Source organism: Emydura macquarii, unplaced genomic scaffold (genome assembly GCF_026122565.2).
Source record: "Emydura macquarii macquarii isolate MOO-44397 ecotype Brisbane River unplaced genomic scaffold, CSIRO-AGI_Emac_v2 contig_1644, whole genome shotgun sequence".
NCBI lineage: Eukaryota > Metazoa > Chordata > Testudines > Chelidae > Emydura > Emydura macquarii.
In genome coordinates this window covers 27,867,161-27,887,435 of record NW_027131781.1, presented here as the reverse complement: position 1 = coordinate 27,887,435, position 20,275 = coordinate 27,867,161, and the positions used below count along the sequence as shown (strand labels likewise).

General features: G+C 44.6%; 1 protein-coding gene across 1 annotated transcript; it reads left to right on the top strand.

Moving 5' to 3' along the window:
- Window positions 1-6,701: 6,701 nt before the first annotated feature.
- SEC11A (SEC11 homolog A, signal peptidase complex subunit) lies at window positions 6,702-20,071 on the top strand. The gene is made up of 6 exons (XM_067556039.1): window positions 6,702-6,874; window positions 7,477-7,586; window positions 14,594-14,743; window positions 17,802-17,921; window positions 19,561-19,618; window positions 19,804-20,071. The coding sequence occupies exons 1-6, from the start codon at window positions 6,824-6,826 to the stop codon at window positions 19,852-19,854; spliced, it is 540 nt and encodes a 179-aa protein (XP_067412140.1). The 5' UTR covers window positions 6,702-6,823; the 3' UTR covers window positions 19,855-20,071.
- Window positions 20,072-20,275: the final 204 nt, after the last annotated feature.

The window sequence follows — 20,275 nt, the reverse complement described above, 5'->3', positions numbered from 1 at the left end:
GTCCATTAAATGAAACTGTGCTCAGCCCTCTTGTAGCAATTCAAAGGGCAGGGCAGCACTAGGGGGGGCCAGCTATAAGAGGCCTGGTGAGAAAAAGACTGGGAGAGGGGGCTGGGCAGGGAGCTGAGCTGCCCCGCCCCACGCTGCCCCCCAGCTGAAAGGAAGCTGAACATTGAAACTGACAATGAAGATGGATAGAAGAAAAAGTTGCCTTGGACTATGAAGGAGAAGAAGCAGGGATAAGAAATGGTCTCATACACAAGAAAGAAAGAAAAAGACTAGATCAATCAGGATTTGAAGAAGAAGATAGAAGGCACAGAAATGAAAAAACAGGATAAAAGTCAATATTTTGTAATTGTCAAATCAGTGATGGAAGATGTGAAAATAGGAGATGGTATGGCGGAATGGATAAAGTGGAGTGTTGTTGATGTATAAAGATGTAAAGGAATGCAGGGTGGAGATCTATTGATAGAACGTACACATAAGGAGCAAGCTGAAAAACTTCTTAAGATTGTAACCTTAGAGAAAATGAAAGTTACTTATCAACTGCCTAAATTCCTAATGAAAGCAAGAGGGGTTATCTATGGAGTGCCTCTAGGGTTGTTTGAGGATGATATCAAAAAAAGTATAGGCGAAGATAAAGTATTGTTTAAATGGCTACTTAGTAGGAAAGATGGAGAAAAATTGTCATCCATGGCTGTACACATAACAGTTAAAGATGGGACACTTTCAGATAGGATCCAAATGGGGTATCAATTTTTCTGGGTTATACCCTATATTCCCCCAACCATGAGGTGCTATAATTGTCAAAGGTTTGGACACGCAGCAGCCATTTGTGAAGGAACAATGAGGTGCAATAAATGTGGAAGAAATCACTCACGTTGAGATCTGTGTAGAAGGAACATAACCTAAGTATAGCAATTGCGGAGAAAAGCACCATGTAGCATATAAAGGATATGCAGTAGCAGAACAAACTAGAGAAGTACAAAAAATTAAAATTATTCAAAAAGTATCCTATTCATAGGCTACCAAAAGCCACCCACTGCAGGAAATAGAAAAAGAAAAATCCACAAGTAAGTGAAAAGATGTACCCGGGCAGCAGAACACATCTCTGGTCAGAAAAGAGAATATGAGAGATGATATATTGCTTGCAGGTAAAGAGAAGTTTATAGTATTCATTATAGAAGTAATTATAATGCACCTTGCAGTTGGGGAAAAAACTGAAAGCTTACATAGCAAAAGCAGCAGAAAAATATCTGTAGATAGACAACCTCTCAACAGACTGCATTCATGTGATTTTCAATGAAGACAATAATGCATCTTAAATAACATGGTCTTAACGATCCTTAGTTGGAATGTACATGGTTTAATAATGCATGGACAGGAGTGTAAGAAAGATACCTTTGAAATGGAAAAACACCTGATGTAATATGTGTGCAAGAAACATGGCTGGTAAGTACACTCTTATTCAATCTACTGTATATGCTAGACTACTGGGGGAAGGGGAAGAATCTATATATGTCTAAAAGAGGAATTTAGCTGTGTTGAAATGGATGTGCAGACACTAAGTTTTGAATATAATGCTATTGAGATTACCATGCAGAAGAAAACCATTTTTATAAGCATTAGAAATCTGTATATATCATGTCAAAACCCATTCATAATTTATGTAGACTTCCATGTCATAATGAGCTATGGGGAAGTAAGATGACTGATCTTACTGTACATGTTTAAAACAACTTATTGATGGGCATAACCTGATAATATGGAATACAAGAGCACCTACTAGATTTAATTCAGGGGCTGGATCCTTTTCTGTTTTGAATCTGGGAATTGTAATAAATAATACAGCTAGTAAATGCATCTAGGAAATCCATAAATAAGATGGAATAGGAAGTGATCATTTCCCTATGCTTATTGAGTACTGAGGCCGAGAAAATGCCACAAACACAAAAAGAGTTTCTAGCTGGAATTTTCAAAAAGCTGATTGGGGTAAAATAAATGTGATGACTATTTATACAGTACATGTAAAAATGTAGGAGAATTTTATAACAAAGTAATAAAAGGAATTATAGCTGCAGCTGATCTGGCCATCTACAAACCAGCCAGTTGCCTCACATTTAGACATTCAATTCCCTGGTAGAATGAGTATTGGAAATTAGCAATCAAGGTAAGAAATAAAGCATCCAAGCAGATAAAACACAAAACGAAAAGACAATGAATTATAAAAAATGTAAGATCGTGGAACAAAGGATTATCAAAAAGACAAAAAAGAAAGTTGGAGATATTTCTGTGGGAAATTGAACAAAGATTCAGGGCTTTCAGGAATATATAAGCAAATTCAAAGAATGAATGGAATTCAAAGTAAAAATAAATGTGTGCCTGGTCTTGTAAACAATGAAATTGAGGTCTCCAACTTAGGAAAGGTGGGTGTTTTAGCAACAGAATTCCAAACTGTCAGTAGTGATATGAATCAAAACAATGAATTTTGTGAAAAAAGGAGGTATAGTGAGGGATAACGTGAACTATTAAATGGCTGGAGAGCCCCCATGCTGATGATGTGTTACGTAAAAATTTTAGTATGCAGGATTTTATTGCAGTCATTTGAAAAAAGGAAAAATACAGCTCCAGGTAAAGATAGTATAAGTAATTAAATGTTTCAACGTGTGTCAGAAGGGAGCTTAGAGAGTCTATTGTGGTTATATAATGATATATGGGGGAAAGGATTGCTGCCCATGGAATGGAAACAAAGGAAGAGGGAAGATATAGACAAGACCTGATGCTTATACGCCTATTGCCCTCATATCATATGTGGAGAAAATCATGGGATAAATGTAAAACTAGTGGAATACTTGGAGAAAAATTATATTATAACTGAGATAAAGTGGTTTCAGAACAGGAAGATGCACAGTTGACCATATAGTGAGACTAGAAATTGAGGCACAAAAAAGTATAAGGGCTAAAAACTTTGATAAGTCTTCCTGGATATTGAAAAAGCATATGACATGATATGAGGGAAAGTTCCTACATAAGCTAGCCAAAATTGGAATACAAGGGAGAATTGTTTGTTTTAGTGGATAAGGGACTTTTTAAGTGACAGAACAAAACAAGACAAAGTGGCAACAGTTTTATCAAAAACCGACAAGTTTACAAATGGAACTCCACCAGGGAGTATTATCAGAAACACTGATAATACGTCTGGGAAGTGCAGCTGGGAATAGATATTTCCCTTTTCACAGATGATTGTGCCCTAAGGGCTAAACATAAGACTTAAAGTAGCCTTGGAAAAGACATGGAAATTATCTGGGATGCCTCCTAAGTGGGGAAATGATTGGGGACTTAAATTCTCACTTGCAAAAACAAAGGGAATGCTTTTAACCAGGAAGAAAATTTGGGAAGAATGGGACCTGTTTCAAATTATCTGAATTATTTCATCATAAAAGAAAGTGTGTGTACCTAGAAGTAGTGTTTTATAATGAACAAACATGGAAAAGTCTCATAGGTAATATCGTGTAAAAGTGGAATAACTTACTTAAAAGTGTAATTGGAAACAAATGGGGTGCAGAAAAGAAGGTATTGATGATGATGTAGAGATCATTGATAAGACCAATGTTAGAGTATGGAGGCCAAGATTTGGATCAGCCTCAAAACAACTCTTAGAAACTGGGAACTGCTCCAGGCCAAAGCTCTGCAATTGGCAGGTGGTGCAATAACACCACCAATGTGTGCTGCAAATAGTTCAATAGCTCACTATAAATCTAAGGCTGAAACTATTCAGTCTAGCCTGTTAGGCAAAGGGAAAAGGGAATCATGAAAACAGAAGTACGCAACAGATATATTAGCGTTGGTGGGAGATACCACAGAAGGATATGGATAGACAGAAGGATATGGATGGCCACAAACTTCCTCATACTATCAGGGTCAAAAAATCAGTAAAGGAGAAGAACAACTGAGAATAATTGAAACTAAACATTTAGTCATAAGAAGGCAAATTACAGCTAGACTTTTATTCCCCCATGTGTGAATTTGGAATTGTATGAAGCTGAGAGAAGGGGAAAACTACACATAATGCTCAATAGTTCCAGAGGAGTAGCCGTGTTTACAGAACTCTTGTTGATAATGCTCAATGAAATTTTTTAATTTGTTTATGAAAAATGGGGCCAATTTTGCCACATCTATACAGACTGATCAAAAGATGACAGCACAACTAGAATGGGAGAAGCCATCTGTGATCCTAGTCTTAGAATCCAGAAATCGAAAAGGCTATTGAATTATGTGACTCTTCTGATGGCTGAATTAATTGGGATAATGTGGGCAAGAACCTGGATGTGTGACTGGCTGCAGCTGTGATTTTATCTGATTCCTTATTGGGTATTATGATGATCAGAACAAGGACTTCAGAAGCAGAAATGACATAAGTGAAATGTTGTTCCTAACTATGGAAATAATACAAGCAGGTATCTGTGTAACAATAGCATGGATTCCAGCATATATTGGAGTATCTGGAAATCAGATAGCCGACAAAGCAGCAAAATATGCTTTACATAATGAGGAGATGGATATTTAAGATACTCTTAAGTAAACAAGTATTTAAAAGTGTGGTCATGAAGGAGCTTACAAAGGAATGGCAAGCACTATGGAATAAAGAAACAAAACGATAAAGGTTCTATGATGTATGCTCAAAAATCAAAGATAATACTTCACTCCACTGTCATGATAGAGAAAATGAAGTTGTTTTTAGAGTGTGAACAAGTCATTTTGCCTTAAATGATAAGTTAAACTTATTTAGAAGACATAATGACAAGCTGTGTAAGGTATGAAAAACCAAAGAGGCTGTTGATCATGTTGTGTGGCATTGTGCCAGTATTCTATGGAAAGAAAGTTTCTTATGAAAAATTGAGTCAGCTTGGAATCAAAGATTTTTCCCTAAGGGATAGTGAGAATGTCAGGGAATGGAACAGTGCAAAAAAAAAAAAAAAAAGCCTGTCTCTCTTTCCTTAAGGACACCAGAATTGAGTGAAAGGAGACCTATACATATATGTATAAATGAAGGAAGAAAGCGTCAGTCATAGCCTTATAGGATAAGAGTGCTGTGCTAAAAAAACAAGCAGACTGGGAGAATCAGCGCAGCCTGGCTGACTTAGGAGTCGAGAGCTGCCAGAGCCAGAGGGTGGTGCCTGGGAGAAGAATGCAGGCATGAGAACAGCAAGAGGGATTGCTGGCTGGCGTCCTTACGCCAGAGAGCCAAGACTGGAGGGCTGAAAGCAGGAGGAGCAGCAGAGGTGCTTACTTGCTGCCATCTCCTTCCTGGAGAGCTGGACCCAGAACTGCAAGAGGGCCAGGGAAAGCGAGGGATGCTCCTTGGTAAGGATGCTCTCAGCAGCGATGCTGTGAGAATTCCTGCTGGAAAGAGTGGGGTTGCATCCCAGAAGGAAGGGCTGTCCTGGCCCGAGGACTGATGAAGAGAGCAGGAGTGGCAGAAGACATTGGGGATGCTGAGAACAAAGATGGATTTTTAAGGACTCCTTGTTCTAGAGTGATGGGTGCTATGCTCTGGGCCTTTTGCAGTAGGTTTTTTTTTTTAACTACATTACATTGATGGATTTGAGGATGTGCTGGCATGGAGTTACTTGGGACCCAACAGAGAAGTTTGAGGCAAAGGGCCACTTGGTGAGCTGCTCTGAAGCCACTCGTTTACAGTCCCCCACACAAACTGCCTGGTCCGCTCTGGGAAGTGAAAGGCCATTAACTCTGACTTTTCAAGCCTGGGAAATGAGGGGTGTTTTACGGTAGATAACTTATTGTGTGTGGTACCATGTCTACGCTACAACACAGGGGTGACTGCAGCATATGCAGACATACCTCAGCCGCTTGAATCACACTAGCACAGGAGCCACTGTGCCAGAGAATGAGAGCGTGAGAGCAGCTTCCATGTACACCTATGGCCCTAGGCAGGAACAGCCTGGGCCCTGCCTGTGCTGCTGCAGTTTCACAGCTGTTAGAACTAGCTGGGGAATGGCTGGGTCCCAATTCTGATTGTAGCATAGACCTACCCTGAGTTAACAGGTGTGAGATAGCTGCATACATGTTTCTAGGCAGGGATCTATCCATAATTACATAATACATTTTTGGCAAGTCTAAAGACCCTGTAAGGTGTAACACTGAAACAAACACACAATTAAGGATCTACTGAGCCACCACTGTGTTACCTAACTTCTAGGCAGCCCCCAAGCCCGTTGGTCTAACTTGCTCGGCTGCACCTTCCCAGGAAAGCTGTGCAGGCCTAGCTGGCCCTACATACAGTGTGCACGTGGTACTCTGGGCTGATGTAGCACCACCTATGCCCTGACCAGCACACTGGGAGCTTCCGGCACAGCTGTCAACCCTCAGCCAGCTTCTGAACCAGGGCTGCTCCCTGACTCTACAGCCTCCATCTAGGGCAGCAGGAGAGTTGGTGTGGCTGGGGCTGGAGGCAGGGTCAGTGGGGATGAAGTGGTGTGTGCAGGGCTGGGGCAGGGGAGATACAGGTGGTACGGGGGGAGATGGGGAGAATGAAGGGGTGTGGTCAGGTTCAGAGGCGGGGTCAAGGGAGATGACGAGTTGTGGGCGGGGCCAGGGGAGATGGGTTCGAGGCGGGGCGGGCGCCAGTGACGAGCTGGCTGGGCGGGGTCTGGGGCAGGGGCTGGCGCAGGCGCAGGCGCGGCCGGCGGCAGCAGGAATTACGAATTGGCCGCGCCGTCCGGCCGGAAGCGGAACGGTTACGGAAGCGGAAACGGAAGCGGCGCCCAGGCTGGGGCCGGCGGCGCTGGCGGGCGGCTCCGCGATGCTCTCCCTGGACTTTCTGGACGATGTGCGGCGCATGAACAAGCGGCAGGTGAGGCCTGCGCGCTCCCGCCCTTGGCCGGGCGGAGCGTTCCCGGCGGCGGGGCCGGGCCTGGCGGTCTGTGTGGCCTGGCCCCGGGCGTTGCTCTGCTCTGCGGCGCGGGGGTTCCCGGCCCGGCCCGAGCGGGGCGAAGGGCGCCCGGGGAGTCCCGTTGCCGCGGGCCCTGGGGCTGCGCCCGACACGCCCTCCGTGCACGCCGGAGGCCTGGGGGGGGAGCGTGGGACCGGCTTCTTCCAGCCTCGCCCGCCCCGCCGCTCGGGGCTGCTGCTGCTACGAGCCGCCCAGGCCCTGGTGCCCCGCTGGGACTGGCCTTGGAGCTAGTCGGCCCCTGGCCGCGAGGAGGCGGCGCGGGGAGTGGCAGGGCTTTCCTGCGTGGCCCGGCAGAGCCCTGGGCCGGCCGAGGGCCTCGCCCGTCCGTGGAGGAGCATCTGGTTCCTGGGCCTCAGGGCCGATCTGCCTGCAAAGGCCGCGCCTGAGAGAATCACTTGCTGACCGGTTTTCCTTCCTCGTCCTGCGCAGCGTCGCCCCCTGGCAGGTGTTATGAGGTGCCCCTGTCTGTGCTGCCTTAATCCCCCCCCTTTCTCTTGTTGCAGCTGTATTACCAGGTGCTGAACTTTGGGATGATTGTCTCCTCCGCTTTAATGATCTGGAAGGGGCTAATGGTGGTCACAGGAAGTGAAAGTCCCATTGTAGTGGTACTCAGGTAAAAATCGTTTGACTTTCAGCTCTCTCCTGAGGTGGGGATATAACAGGGGTCTGGCTCGGAGGCAGGGAGGCTGAATGTTTCTGATCAGGGAAGGAACACACGTAATTCAGTTTCTACAGCATTTCAGCAGCTCTGGCTCAAAGATGGCATGGCTGCCGAGCATTCATCCATAAACTCTTTCAATGTCCAGCATCTCTTGTAAATTTTTCATCCAGATTTCCTTTTAGTCTTGTTCTTCACACACAGTGTGGCATTAAGCTTGCTGGTGTGCTACCCTTCTGTTTGCCGTATGCCCCTACACAATATCACAGTTCAAATCCAAAAACAAGGGGGTGGAAGAGTTCATGGTTCCCTAGCATGCCTTTCTGCAAGAAGGTGCTGTTACAAGGAATACAACCTCACAGACCTTATAAACCTAAGAAATGCAGAGCTTAGGTGACACTTCCTGCACAACATGGTAAAGTGTGTGGCTCTCTCAGGAAGCTTAAGGCTGTTGGAATCTGTGGGGAACATTTTCTTATAAACATCTGAGAAGGGCTTTCGATGATATCACCTACAGCGTGGTAGGCCATGTCAGAAGACAGTCCCTTCCTCAAGAGCGTACACTCTAATATGAAAAAAGAACAGTGGGGGGATGGGGAGAGGGAGGGTTACGGGCAAAGCGAATACTTTACATATGTGTGTATATGTAAAAGTAAACTGCCCCTTCATGTAGCTGTTGGATATAAAATTCATATAGGCATCAGATAGAAGTGGATCTTGCAGGAACAGTGTGCCTGTTGTGGGTACTGGGATGGACAATAAAGGTCCATTGAGGGGATAGACCCCAAAGCCTGGGCAACAAATGACAGAATAGGAACAAAAGTGAAGGTCATAGGGCCAAAACAAGGGATGGGGGGGAGGCTGGGCACCAAGCAGAAAATCCTGGACAGTGCCCACTGCTCCTCAAAGGAGCCCAAGAAGTCAGTGGACTCTGCCCAGAGGAACTCTGCCTGGAGATGTGATACAAGAAGGGATCAGAAGCAGGCCCTGTAGTTGTAGATCACCCCCACCATCACTGTCCAGCTTCCTTGTCCTGGTCTGGTGGGTGATCATCTTGGCTAGCACCAGGACTTGTGACTTTTTGGACCATGGAAGGAAGACAGTGTAATGGTCTTATGCATAGCTTCAGTGCAGGCATTCCAGGCCTAAGAGTAGTATTAAGTGAGTATAAAGGTGCCTGGTAGAAGTGAAGAAGGAGGGAAGACGTGGGTAAGGAAGAAGGGATGGGATCCATGTGGTAAGTCCATTGTTTCTCTGCAAGATTGGGATACCAGTAGGGTGGTGTATCTATTTATGTTATAAAGATTTATCTTAAAAGGATAGCAGCTTGAACTGAAACTAAGTTGTGGAATACAAGAGAAAGTACAAGTGCGTTATTTTCTTCAGTCTTCATTGTTGCCTACCTTGTTGTTGCTACATGTATGTTTAAAGTACATGAGAGCTGTAAAACTACTGTGCATGGTATCCCCCTCTCACTTCTACTGAAGTGCATATGACTCCATGGGAAATTCTTTCACATTGCGTCTTGACTGTGTGAATTAAGAAATGCAATAGGAAATGAGAGTGAGGCTGATGTCCGCAAGCTGTAACTTGAAATGAAATCCTGCTGCTGAAATTCCTGGGGCAGTGGCCATACCTATTGCGAGTATTGGGCTTCCCCGTAATGTACACACACTGACTTCACAAGTCCAGTTCTCTGGGGACATTGGCTTTGCAGCTTGTCAGTCTTGATCATCACACGTCACTTTAAAAACAAACCAATGAAACTTCTATTTCTTGCTGCTGATTCCTCAGAGTGCTGTCAAGAGGCTCTTCTCCCACCTCCAGTTGAGTAGGATGGGAGGCCATAAGGTCCTTTTCAGTGACATGATGTTATCTTCTGACAAGCAGCCTTGGCCGAGTATCTCCAGGCATGATGGGAATGCATGCAGTTCTTGAAGTTCATCATTTCCTTTTATAGTGATTTTATTTGAAATTACAACACCCCTAATCTTTTTAATGTTCTGCCATTTACAAGACAGAGAAAAATAATTTGACTAGGAGTGCCTGCAAAGAGATTGTTTGAGGTGTCATGCTGAATCACAAGAACAAATCTCTAGCACAGCCTGTCTGGAGCAGACAGATGGGAACTTGAGAACCCTTCTATTTTGAGCATAACATAGATTCACAAAGGATGTGTCTACAATGACCTTATTAAGGCCTGGTCTGCGCTACAAATTTAGGGTTGACATAAGTCACCTTGCATTGACCTGTTTGTGCATGTATCTACTACACTCAAATGTTTCTCTGGTCGACGTAAGCTCCCCATTGCACCGATGCAGTAAAACCACTCTGAGGTCAACGCAGTGCAAGTGTAGATGCTGCATGACCTGTGTCAACCCTAGCAGTCCTCCAGCAGCTGTCCCACAATGTCCTATTCTCTGTGACAGTGACTACTCTGGTCACAGTTTTAAACTTTGCTGCCCAGGGCTCACAGAGACCAGAATCACCTCCCACCCCCTCCTTCAAACTCCTGCATATTTTTGAAATCCCTTTTCCTGATTGCCCACCTTGGCGAGCACACCTAGCAGCTCATCCTTGTTGTGTGCAGCTGTCCAAGTGGCCGTGTCTGCTCCATGCACACAGAGAGGTACTAGAGGTGCTCCTGCCTGGAGTAGCCAGGAAGTATTGGATTTCACAGGCCTGTGGGGAAGAAGAGGCTGTGCAAACACAGCTATGGACAAGCCTTAGAAACGTGAACATCTACAAGCAGATTGTATGGGGGATGCAGGCAAAGGATATGACTGGGATCAGCAGCAGTGCCATGTGACAGTTAAGGAACTTTGCCAGGGATACCACAAGACCAGGGAGCGCAACAAATGATAGGGTGTTGCACTGCAGATCTGCTACTTATACAGAGAACTGCATGCCATACTTGGCAGAGACCCACAGATCATTATGGATATCTTGGAGGCACCTGAGTCAGACACCCCTGCCATGAACAGCCAGGAGGAGGAGGGGGACTCCGGCCATGCTGCAAACCAGTCCGCCACAGTCCTGCCAAGCAAGTGTGGATGAGCCTGATGAAGAGGAAGAGAACTCAGGTAAGTGTGTGCTTGTGTTTTTCCGTACAATGTTTAAATGTAAAGATGATCCTTGGCGCATCCCCAAACTAACCAGACAAAGGTATCCAGTTTTTGTACAAGAACAGGTAGAGTTGTCATCTGTTTTTCATTCTCCTATTGGGTTAGACGGGCGGTGGGCCATGTAGAATGTTCATGTGCATAGGGATGTCCCTTTTATCCGCCAGGAAGATCTCAATGAGTCTTTCATGGAGATACTCTGCAGTCCTCTCCTAGAGGTTTCTAGGCATGGCTGCTTTATTTCTTTTTACACAGTAGGATAATTTCCTGCACTGCTCTGTGGTGAGTTTGGCTGGCAACATTATAGTTAACAGGCTAGTGGAATACAGGCCAGGGTGGGTTTGGGATGCCATTAGCAGCTGTGTTCTCTGTGCCTTTGTGACCATCAGAAGTGAGACCAGCTAAAATTACCCCTGCCTGTGGCAAATAGCACCAGTGTTCAGTGCCACTGTACCTGTACCCATAGAACAGGGCCTGAAATTTTATACCTTCATGTAGCGGATGATCCTTTTCCCCACCCATGGTGGGCCATGTTTGCTGGGGCATGAGAGTGGTGCTGTACCAAGGCGGTCCAAAGTTGAAGTGTCAATAAGCATTTAAGTATTCATTCGAAGAATGGATGTGATTGTAAATCCAATGGCACATCTGTGTTTTTTATCAGTAGCTTCTGGCATGGCAGCCTTGAAGGGAGTCTCCTCCACACCCGCAGTGTGCATGACCCTGAGGAGAAGGTGAAAGACGAGGACTATGGAGAACACACCCAGCAAGATCCTGCAACCCAGTGTTGCATCAGACAATGAACAGAAGGGTCAATCTGATTGACAGCCTGGAGAAAGACAGAGGACAGTAAGAAGGCCCAGGAGTCCCAGGGGGACAAGGAGTGGGGAATGCACCAGGACATTATAGATCTTCTCAGGCAGCAAACCCAAATTCTACTGGTCCAAAAATCCTGGACTATCCATCCATCCTTTGCAGTCCTTGGGGAGTTTCATGATTGCTGCTCCCTACACCCCACAACATATCCGTGGCTTCAAGAAGGCTCATATGCCTACCAGTGCCTACACCTACCACTCCATGCTGGGAGGCAGTGTGGAAGACCACAGTTTCACATACTGACCATGGCTGGTGTGTATAGACCCACAACAAACTACATTTGTGCCCTCAAATGGATGTGTGTTTACTTAGTTTCTAATTTTAAATTTTCACCCCACTAAGTTGTTAAAAAATCTGTATAACATTGCCTGTGGGGGTTTTTTTGCCCCTTGATTTTCTGCACTATTTATTCCCACTCAAAGTTCTGTTTTTGGAGAATCAAATGATCTTTATTAGTTCACCACAAATATTTCAGAATGCAGGGTGGTGGTCAAAGCAAACAATACCTGTAAGCACCACAGAATGTATAGCTCCAGTAAAATGAACAGTCATCGTTCTAAATGTACAGCGAGCACTATGCAATTCTTTGCAGCTCCAGGCCCTGAGAACACTTCTGCATAGAACACTGCTGTGGCTGACTGTTAAAGTGAACTTTCAAAGCCTCCCTCAGCCGCATAGCTGCATGTTGCGCTCTTCAGAGTCAGCAGAGAGCCTGCCCTCTATGCTGATGGCAGCTTTGGCCCCCTTTGCCTCACAGATACTGTGCAGACCACAACAGGCAACTATAATCACGGATATTTTTCTCATGGAAAACCCCCATCTATTAAGTAAACACTGCTGGCATCCCTTCAATCTCCCCAAAGCACCTTCAGTTTCATTCTGCACCTGCTGAGATGGTGGTTGAACCTTTCCTTAGTGATGCCCAGTGTACAGCTTCATGAGTCTGCGGAGCAAGGGTTAGGCTGGGTTCCCAAGAATCACTGTTGGCATTTCAGTAGGGCCAGATGGTAATCCATTGGTCAGGAAAGAATGTCCTTGATTGCAGCTTTCCAAAAAGTCCTGTTCAAGATGTGAGCAATCATGCACCTTCTCTGGTCAGCCCAAACTGATATCGGTGAAGCATCCCTGATGATCCACCAGCACTCCCGTACTCACAGAGGAGCAACCCTGTCTGTTCACGTACTCTGGGACAAGGTGGGCTGGTACCAAAATAGGGATGCGCACACTGTCTGTCACCTCGGTGCAGTTCGGGAATCCTATTGCTGCAGATTGATCCGCTATGTCCTGCATCGTGCTGAGTGTCATAGTCCTGCATAGCAGGAGACGATTAATGGCACTGCATGCTTGCATCACAGTGGCCCCCACTGGATTTCCCAACTCCAAAATGAATTCCCTCTGACCAGTAGCAATCTGGTGGTGCAAACTTCCAGAGCATGATTGCCACTTGCTTCTCTGCTGTCGATGCAGCTCTCATTCTGAAGTGCCTGCCCTGGAGAGCTGGGAGCAGCGCAACGCACATATCCAGGAAGGTGGCCTTTCACACCCAGAAGTTCTGCAGCCGCTGCTCATTGTCCCAACCTTGCATTATGATGTGATCTCACCAGTCAACGCTCATTTCTGGGGCCCAAAAGCTGCACCGCACCAGCTGCAGCTGCTCCATGAATGCTACCGACAGCCTTGAATTGTTTTTTGCAGTGTCGTTCAGCAAACTGTCCTCAAAAAAAATCCTCATATCCACTGAGGTTGCATTACTTTCTGTGGGTCTGCAAATACAGGAGAATCGTGCGTCTTGTATTTCCAACGTTCACGAGGGCAGCGCAGAGCTGTGGGCTCCATGCTTCTGGCAGAGTGGGATTTTTAGAAAAAGGTGGGGAAATTGTAGGGTTTGGATGTGAGATGGGATAGAGAAAGTTGCATGCTGAAAACTTCACTCCTATCTCCCAGAGATCCCTGGATCAGACATTACTATACCACAACAGATTGGGAAAATTCCCCAAATGGCATTGCAGCAGGTGGCACACTGGGATACATACCCTCTGGTGTGCTGCACTTTACATTGCACAAGCACTCCTGGTAAGTATATGTAGCACCAGTGGAAGCAGCCAAGTATGCACACACCAAAGCAACATACCAATTTCAATGGCTGCATGCAGACGAAGCTTGCGTCAACCGAAGTCTGTAGCTTAGACATGGCCTAAAACTTCCCTCCATTGCAGTAGCACCGGCGCAGCTCTGGCAGTGGGAGGAGCTGTGGTGCAGACAAGTTGCTGGTGGCCACCAGCCTGTTTGCCACTGAGAGCAAGTCTAGAAGCCAGAGAGCCTGGCCTGGTTGGCATGGTGGTGGTAACACTGATAGCTCCTGGTGCTTTATCTCCAGTAGAGCTGCACCAGTGACAGTGCAGTGGTGGGAAATCAAAGCACATCGTGGGTGAAACAAGTGTCTTGGTCGATTTTATGGCTACTTTGGGGGGTGACCAATAGGACATTATAATTACATTGTCTTGATACATAGTTTTAAAAGTGTTAAGCAGCATATTGTGTATTGATCATATCTTGCTATATCATTAACCTTCCCTTTTTTCCCAAAATTATTTAAACATGAACTTAACACCTGTACATTTATAATGATTCATATTAACATTTTGGGTGTTTTGGGGTGAAGCTGTATGTTTTCTAGGGAAAGGGGGAGAGGAATTCTTAAGAGAATAGGAAAGAAAGGAAAATGAAGTTGGGGAGAGAGGATGTAATTATCCTCTCTATGTATTCTTGATTGTCTTACAAGTATGGGATTACTCTGTCTATATCAAAGCATCTCAGTGATTTCAGTATTTCTATTGTTTTCCTCCAGGGCTCTTTCCTAAGAGAGGATATTTTGGGGTTTATTTGGAAGTGTATATAGATTTCAAACACTGATTCTAATTTTTCCAATGTTCTTGTTTCATAACTGCTATGTTCCTTGTTTTTCAGTGGTAGCATGGAACCTGCTTTTCACAGAGGAGATCTCCTCTTCTTAACCAACCGAATTGAAGATCCCATCAGAGTGGGAGAAATTGTGGTCTTTAGGATAGAAGGCAGAGAAATCCCAATAGTTCATCGAGTCTTGAAAATTCATGAAAAGTATGTAGAGAGTCTGGGTGGTGGTTGTATTGCAAATGTCTGTAGTCCTATCACGTTGGGCTGCGCTTGTCACACAAAATAGTCTGGTTGGTAAGTGAGTGGGAGACATCAAGAAAAGCCTAGGTGCTGCGGGAAGTGATGTGAGGGCTCTTACCTCAACGCTGACCCAGTGTCTTAGCAGAGTGCCAGGAAATATTGTCCTGCTGGAAGGATCTTCATCCAGATGAATTACAATCTGGTCCTGACTTCTTGTGCTAAACATCTCTTGGTGTTTTTCACAAGTTGGGGGTTAACCCTGGAGTCCTGACAAACTGGGCAATTCTGCCTCCCTTAACTTCCTCTGCAACATCACTGGAATGCAGTACTGTTCATTTCCTGTCCCATACTGCTGGGTAGTGTTCATATTCACTGATACATAGTTGCTGTGTTCTGCCCCAGAGATGACTGCATTTCAGTGGCGAGTGAAGTGATTTCCATATGTTTAAGGTTTTGGGATTCTTTAGACTGAAAAGATCTGTGTGCGTAGTGTGTTAATTTAAAATTTGCAGGATTTTAATATCCCAGTTCTCTCCTCCTCGTATTCTAGAACAGGGTAAATCTACCTTAGGAAGGCCTGGTTACTTTAACTATATCATTCCTTCTCTGTAACCCTTGAGCCAAAGTGAGTCTTGCATTTTGTTCTGAAGGGGTGAGATGGTCATTCCAATTTGTTCCTTGAGCAAGTTCTGCAGTTCTGGGCCTGCTTCCAAGAAAATTCCCTTCTGCATTCAGAGACTCCCTCTTCCATGTTTCCAATGGAATATGGTGGTGGTCATATGTGGGGGCAGTTCCTCAGGTGACTGGGGGCAGTCCCGTGGAGGGATTTCAATATGAGAACTAAGCTCTTAAAGTGGCTCCTATAATCCATGGAGAGCCAATGCAGAGACAGGTGCTTAGATGTGATGGGCTCCCAGTAAGTGGTGTTGCTGAATCAGTAGTTGCTGCATTCTTAATAATCTGGAGTTTTCTCAGGACTGACGGAGTCATTCCTAGATGCAATGAATTGTAGTAATGGAGGTTAGAGGTCACATGTGCGAGGATTACTGCGGCCAAATCCCTTTGATAGATAGGGTGGCTTCTGATTTTCAGCTGGCCTAAGTGCAAATCTAGTAGCCACAGCTATGTGGGCACCTAGAAATAGTGGATTCTAGAATGACCCCAAAGCTGTGAATCATCTTGATATCTGGAGGGTAGGATCCCTCAGTGGTGGGGGTGTTAGTCATGATGAGTTCTACAGAGTGCTTCCCCTCCCCACCATCATGATCTGTCTTGCCAAACTTCAGTCTCAGCAACCTGCCCTCCCTGTGCGGCCCAGTTTCTCCTCTCAGAGTGAATTCCAGATCTGCTAGTTAATAGAAACAATCTCTTCGCTGTTTGTTTATACAGAAATCTTGATCAATAAAGGAAACCCTTTGTGGCATTTTTAGTCACTTCTCAGAGTAGAACGGCACTTGAGCATCTGGAATTTAAAAATAAAATTGGGAAATACAGAGGTCTTGGTGGTTTCAGTATCCTATTGCATGTACAATATTTTAGGACTAGTTAATCTGTGAAATTTACCCACATAAGAGGCCCTTTTCGTTCTTTCTCCTTTTGTTAATACATATGAATGTGTTACTAGATTTTTGCACTGCCTTGGCAGGTAGTTGCTGGAAGAGGAAAAACCTATGAGGTCATTCCCTTGTGTGCAACTAGTGCAGGTGTCTCAGAGAGTGACCGCTGAGCTCAGATGTGGATTCTGTACTAATCTTTCCTCTTCCTTCTCAAACTTCACATGCCTGGCTTCACTTCAGAGCTAAACATGTGTAAAGAATGAAGTGAGTCTGTTCAGCTGTTCCTGAGTTTTGGATGGCCATGGATGAATGGACTATAGGCAAGGCTCTGTTTTGCGTTCTGTGGAAGCCACCCCCTTTGCCAGAATCTCAAGTTACATTTAAAAATAAAATTTAGTCCTCATGTTTGTAAGATAACCTTTAAAACCAAGAGCCGTGTGAAGCAGAGCAGGCAGCCTGAAACAATAGCTCTGAGGTCTGACCTACCCCGTTCACTTCAGTGGGTGTTGACTCTGAAACCTACAGATGGCCGTTTAATTTTTGACATTTCTGCCATCAGTGAAATAGTTTGAGTATTTCTCCTAGATTCATGGTGCCGGCCATTTCTCCCTAGGTACCAAAAGTCCCAGCTGTTCCCTACCAAAATATTTAGCTTCCTAATTTACAATTTCCATTGTGTAATTATGGGCTGTCAGTATAAGACTAAGTAGCCTATTGAAAATCAAAAATATGCAGTTCTACTCTGCATGGACCATACAAAGGTCAGTGTCGATTCTTATCTCACTGTTTACAAATGAAAGTGTGTCCTACCCATCAGCCCTGCAAAGTCTTTCTGGGCTCAGAACTAAACTGGATTCATTCTTTATCTCCAGAAGTAAAGATGCTGTAGTCAGAATTTATTTAACAGTTCTGGCACTTTGTGAGCCAGGCTAGAATTCAGTTCCCTCTCCTGGAGCCACAAGAGCAGCTGCAATTGGCACATGTTTTCAAAGGACCCCACTCATAAGTAACAGGAATAGGCTGAAGCCCAGTTGGTAACACTGTTTTGTGGATTGTCACTTGGAAATACGCATCACTTGGGAGCTCTGGGAAAGGTGGATGGAAATGGAAGGAGACCTTGCAGGTGAAAAGGGAGGCGGAAGGGATCAGAAGCAGAAGAGAGGATTCCCAAGAGAGATGCAATCACACATCCCATCAGTGTGATTCAGAAACTCCCTCCAAGAAAGAACATTAATGTGTTGGGCTTGGCGCAGCCCAGGCGCTCACTCTCTTATGTCTAAATGTTTCTAAATATTTAATCTGCCCGTCAAAAAAGGTTTGAAGGTGGAGGGCTCCACTTGGCCTGGGACCTCTGGCAAATCTGTGTGTTTGAAATGTTTGTGTGTCTTAGTCCCTGCAGTCATTGTGCTTGCTTGGAATATCTGTTAGTGGCTCATCTGTGACTTGTGGTCTCCTTTCTTTGTAAGGCAAAATGGAGACATCAAATTTTTGACGAAGGGAGACAATAATGCCGTCGATGACAGAGGGCTGTACAAACAAGGGCAGCACTGGCTGGAGAAGAAAGACGTGGTGGGGCGAGCGAGAGGGTAAGTAAAGCTGTCCAGCAGAGGAGAGTGTTCTCTCCAGAGCTCATCTCAGATGTGAGCTGGAAAATGCATTCCTCTATTGAGCTTTTCCCTGTTGGGGTTTCTGTGATTGTGATTTAAGTGGTATTTCAGCAGGTAATTCGGGGAATTGAATAACACAGGCAAGTTCGCTTCTTGGCTTGTCTTGACCAAGGTATCCATGAGTGAACTGTACTCCAGGTTGCTGATGAGATTTCCATAAGGCATGTAGTCCCTTCCAAAACTACATTAACGCTGAGCTGCAATGGGACTGTGCTTTTTCACTGCTTTATGATATATAAAGAAGAGCTGATAGCCTTTTTACATTAGAAATTCAGGTTTTGGCTGACTCACAAGTCTCTGATGACTGGAAATAGTGCAGTTTTGGCACAAATGCTAAGACGGTGAAAGTTCAGCAACTGAAGATGGAGGGGATTTTTTAGTCAGCCAGCTTAAAACGAACATCTGTTTAACTCTACTGCTTAATAAACCTTTGGGAGAAAGGCCATCTATGCCAAAGGTTCAACACTTGCTTCAGTTAAGGTACAAGACCTCAGTAATATCCCTGAGAACCCAAAGAAGTTCCCAACAAAACTCAACGTTCTTGATAATTACAGTAGAAAACTTTTTTAAAAGCCCACATTTCAGGCTTCTTTTACCCACCGTAAAGAATCAAGTAAGGGCACAAGCCTAATTTAAAAAAAAATTACCTTTAAATTAATATCAGTAGCACTTGGATGAAAATTTTCAAAAGGGAGTAGATAAACCGTAGATAAACGTAGATCTACGGTGCATAACGAGGAATAATTTGAATTGCTCCTACACCGGCTGGGTTCTAAAATAACCAACTGCTAAGAAAAAAGTTCCGTGCACTGGTTCAGTGGAGATCTCTGCTTAATGTACAGCAACAATCAGAAAAGCAAACATACGGGGAGTGGAAATGAAGATTTTCTTATATATATGAATATAATATAAATCAGTGGTTCACATTCTGTCACAGAGGATATAGCGGACATAGAGAGGATTCAGAAACAGAGAAGAGTGGTTAGAAGCTAGAGAGAACTCCTGTATGAAGAGACTGCAAAGATTATGGCTGTTTACCTTAGCGTAAGAGGAGGCATGATAGACAAAATGATGAAAGCTGTAGAGAAGGTAGAGCAGGACCTCTGTCTTCCCCTGTCACAATACAAGAACCCAGGGACATTCAATGAAACTGAGCGACTGCGGACTTGAAATGCATAATTAGCCGGAGAAACGGATTGCCCCAAAATCTCAAGAGGCCAAGAGCTCACAGGATTCAAAAAATGCTGGAGACTTAACAGACAACCAGAATACCCCAAGTTATAATAGTAGGGATTTAAAAAACAAAACAAAAAACAAGAGCTTAGGAAGGGAGGAAACGTAACTGCTTCATAGCATCACCCAGCCTCTCATCTAAAGAGGGTTAGGAGGAAGCTTTCCCTAAGGCTGAAGCAGCTGGTCAGAGATAGGATCATGTGCTTGATGAAGCACTCCTGTGATCCAGTCTGGCAATTTCTTTGTGCATATCCCAGGGCACAACCTAGCCTGTGAAATCTTCATTGGAAATTGTCTAAAATAAGTGATTTTTTTTCTTTTGTAGATTTGTACCCTACATTGGAATTGTGACTATTTTAATGAACGATTACCCCAAATTTAAGGTATGACATCCTTATATTTGACACATTATACTAGGAAATGATTTTCTTGTTGGTTTGCTAAGGAAGCGTCCACACGCACAAGCTAAACTATGTGTAATGGGTGCCCTTCTAAGCACGTTTGTTACTGTAAGTCTGTGGAGCTGAACGTACATGCTGATTTGTGATCCTGCTGATTTATTTTTCAGTATGCAGTCCTCTTTTTACTTGGCTTGTTTGTGCTGGTCCATCGAGAGTAGCCCAGTCGCACTGAAGTTCCTAGCGAAGATGCCATGCTTTTTATAGCTAAGCGTGTGGTGAGGAAGGAAGATGTGCATTTCAATGCTTCTTACCAGTTTGGGTTTTTCGTTTTTTTACTGTATAAGGAAGAATGTTAATCACAGTATTTCCAATGGTTTGTCACATTTTAGCATTTTTGTACATCAGTGAGGTTTTATATTAAAAATCAAAGCCAAAGTGTTCTGTGTTTTTATTATGAAGCTGAGCTTCATTTCCGAAGTGCCTACACAAGTGCTCTCTAAGTTTGTGCCGTATCTGGGTGAGAGTTACACACACACACACACACACACACACACACACACACACACACACACACACACACACACACACACACACACACACACACACACACACACACACACCCCTCCCCCCCCCCCCCCA

Coding starts and splice junctions, on each gene's coding strand:
- SEC11A (XM_067556039.1), top strand. CDS start 6,824: ATGCTCTCCCTGGACTTTCTGGACGATGTGCGGCGCATGAACAAGCGG. Junction 6,875..7,476: donor GGCGCATGAACAAGCGGCAG/GTGAGGCCTGCG, acceptor CTCTTGTTGCAG/CTGTATTACCAGGTGCTGAA. Junction 14,744..17,801: donor GTCTTGAAAATTCATGAAAA/GTATGTAGAGAG, acceptor TTTCTTTGTAAG/GCAAAATGGAGACATCAAAT.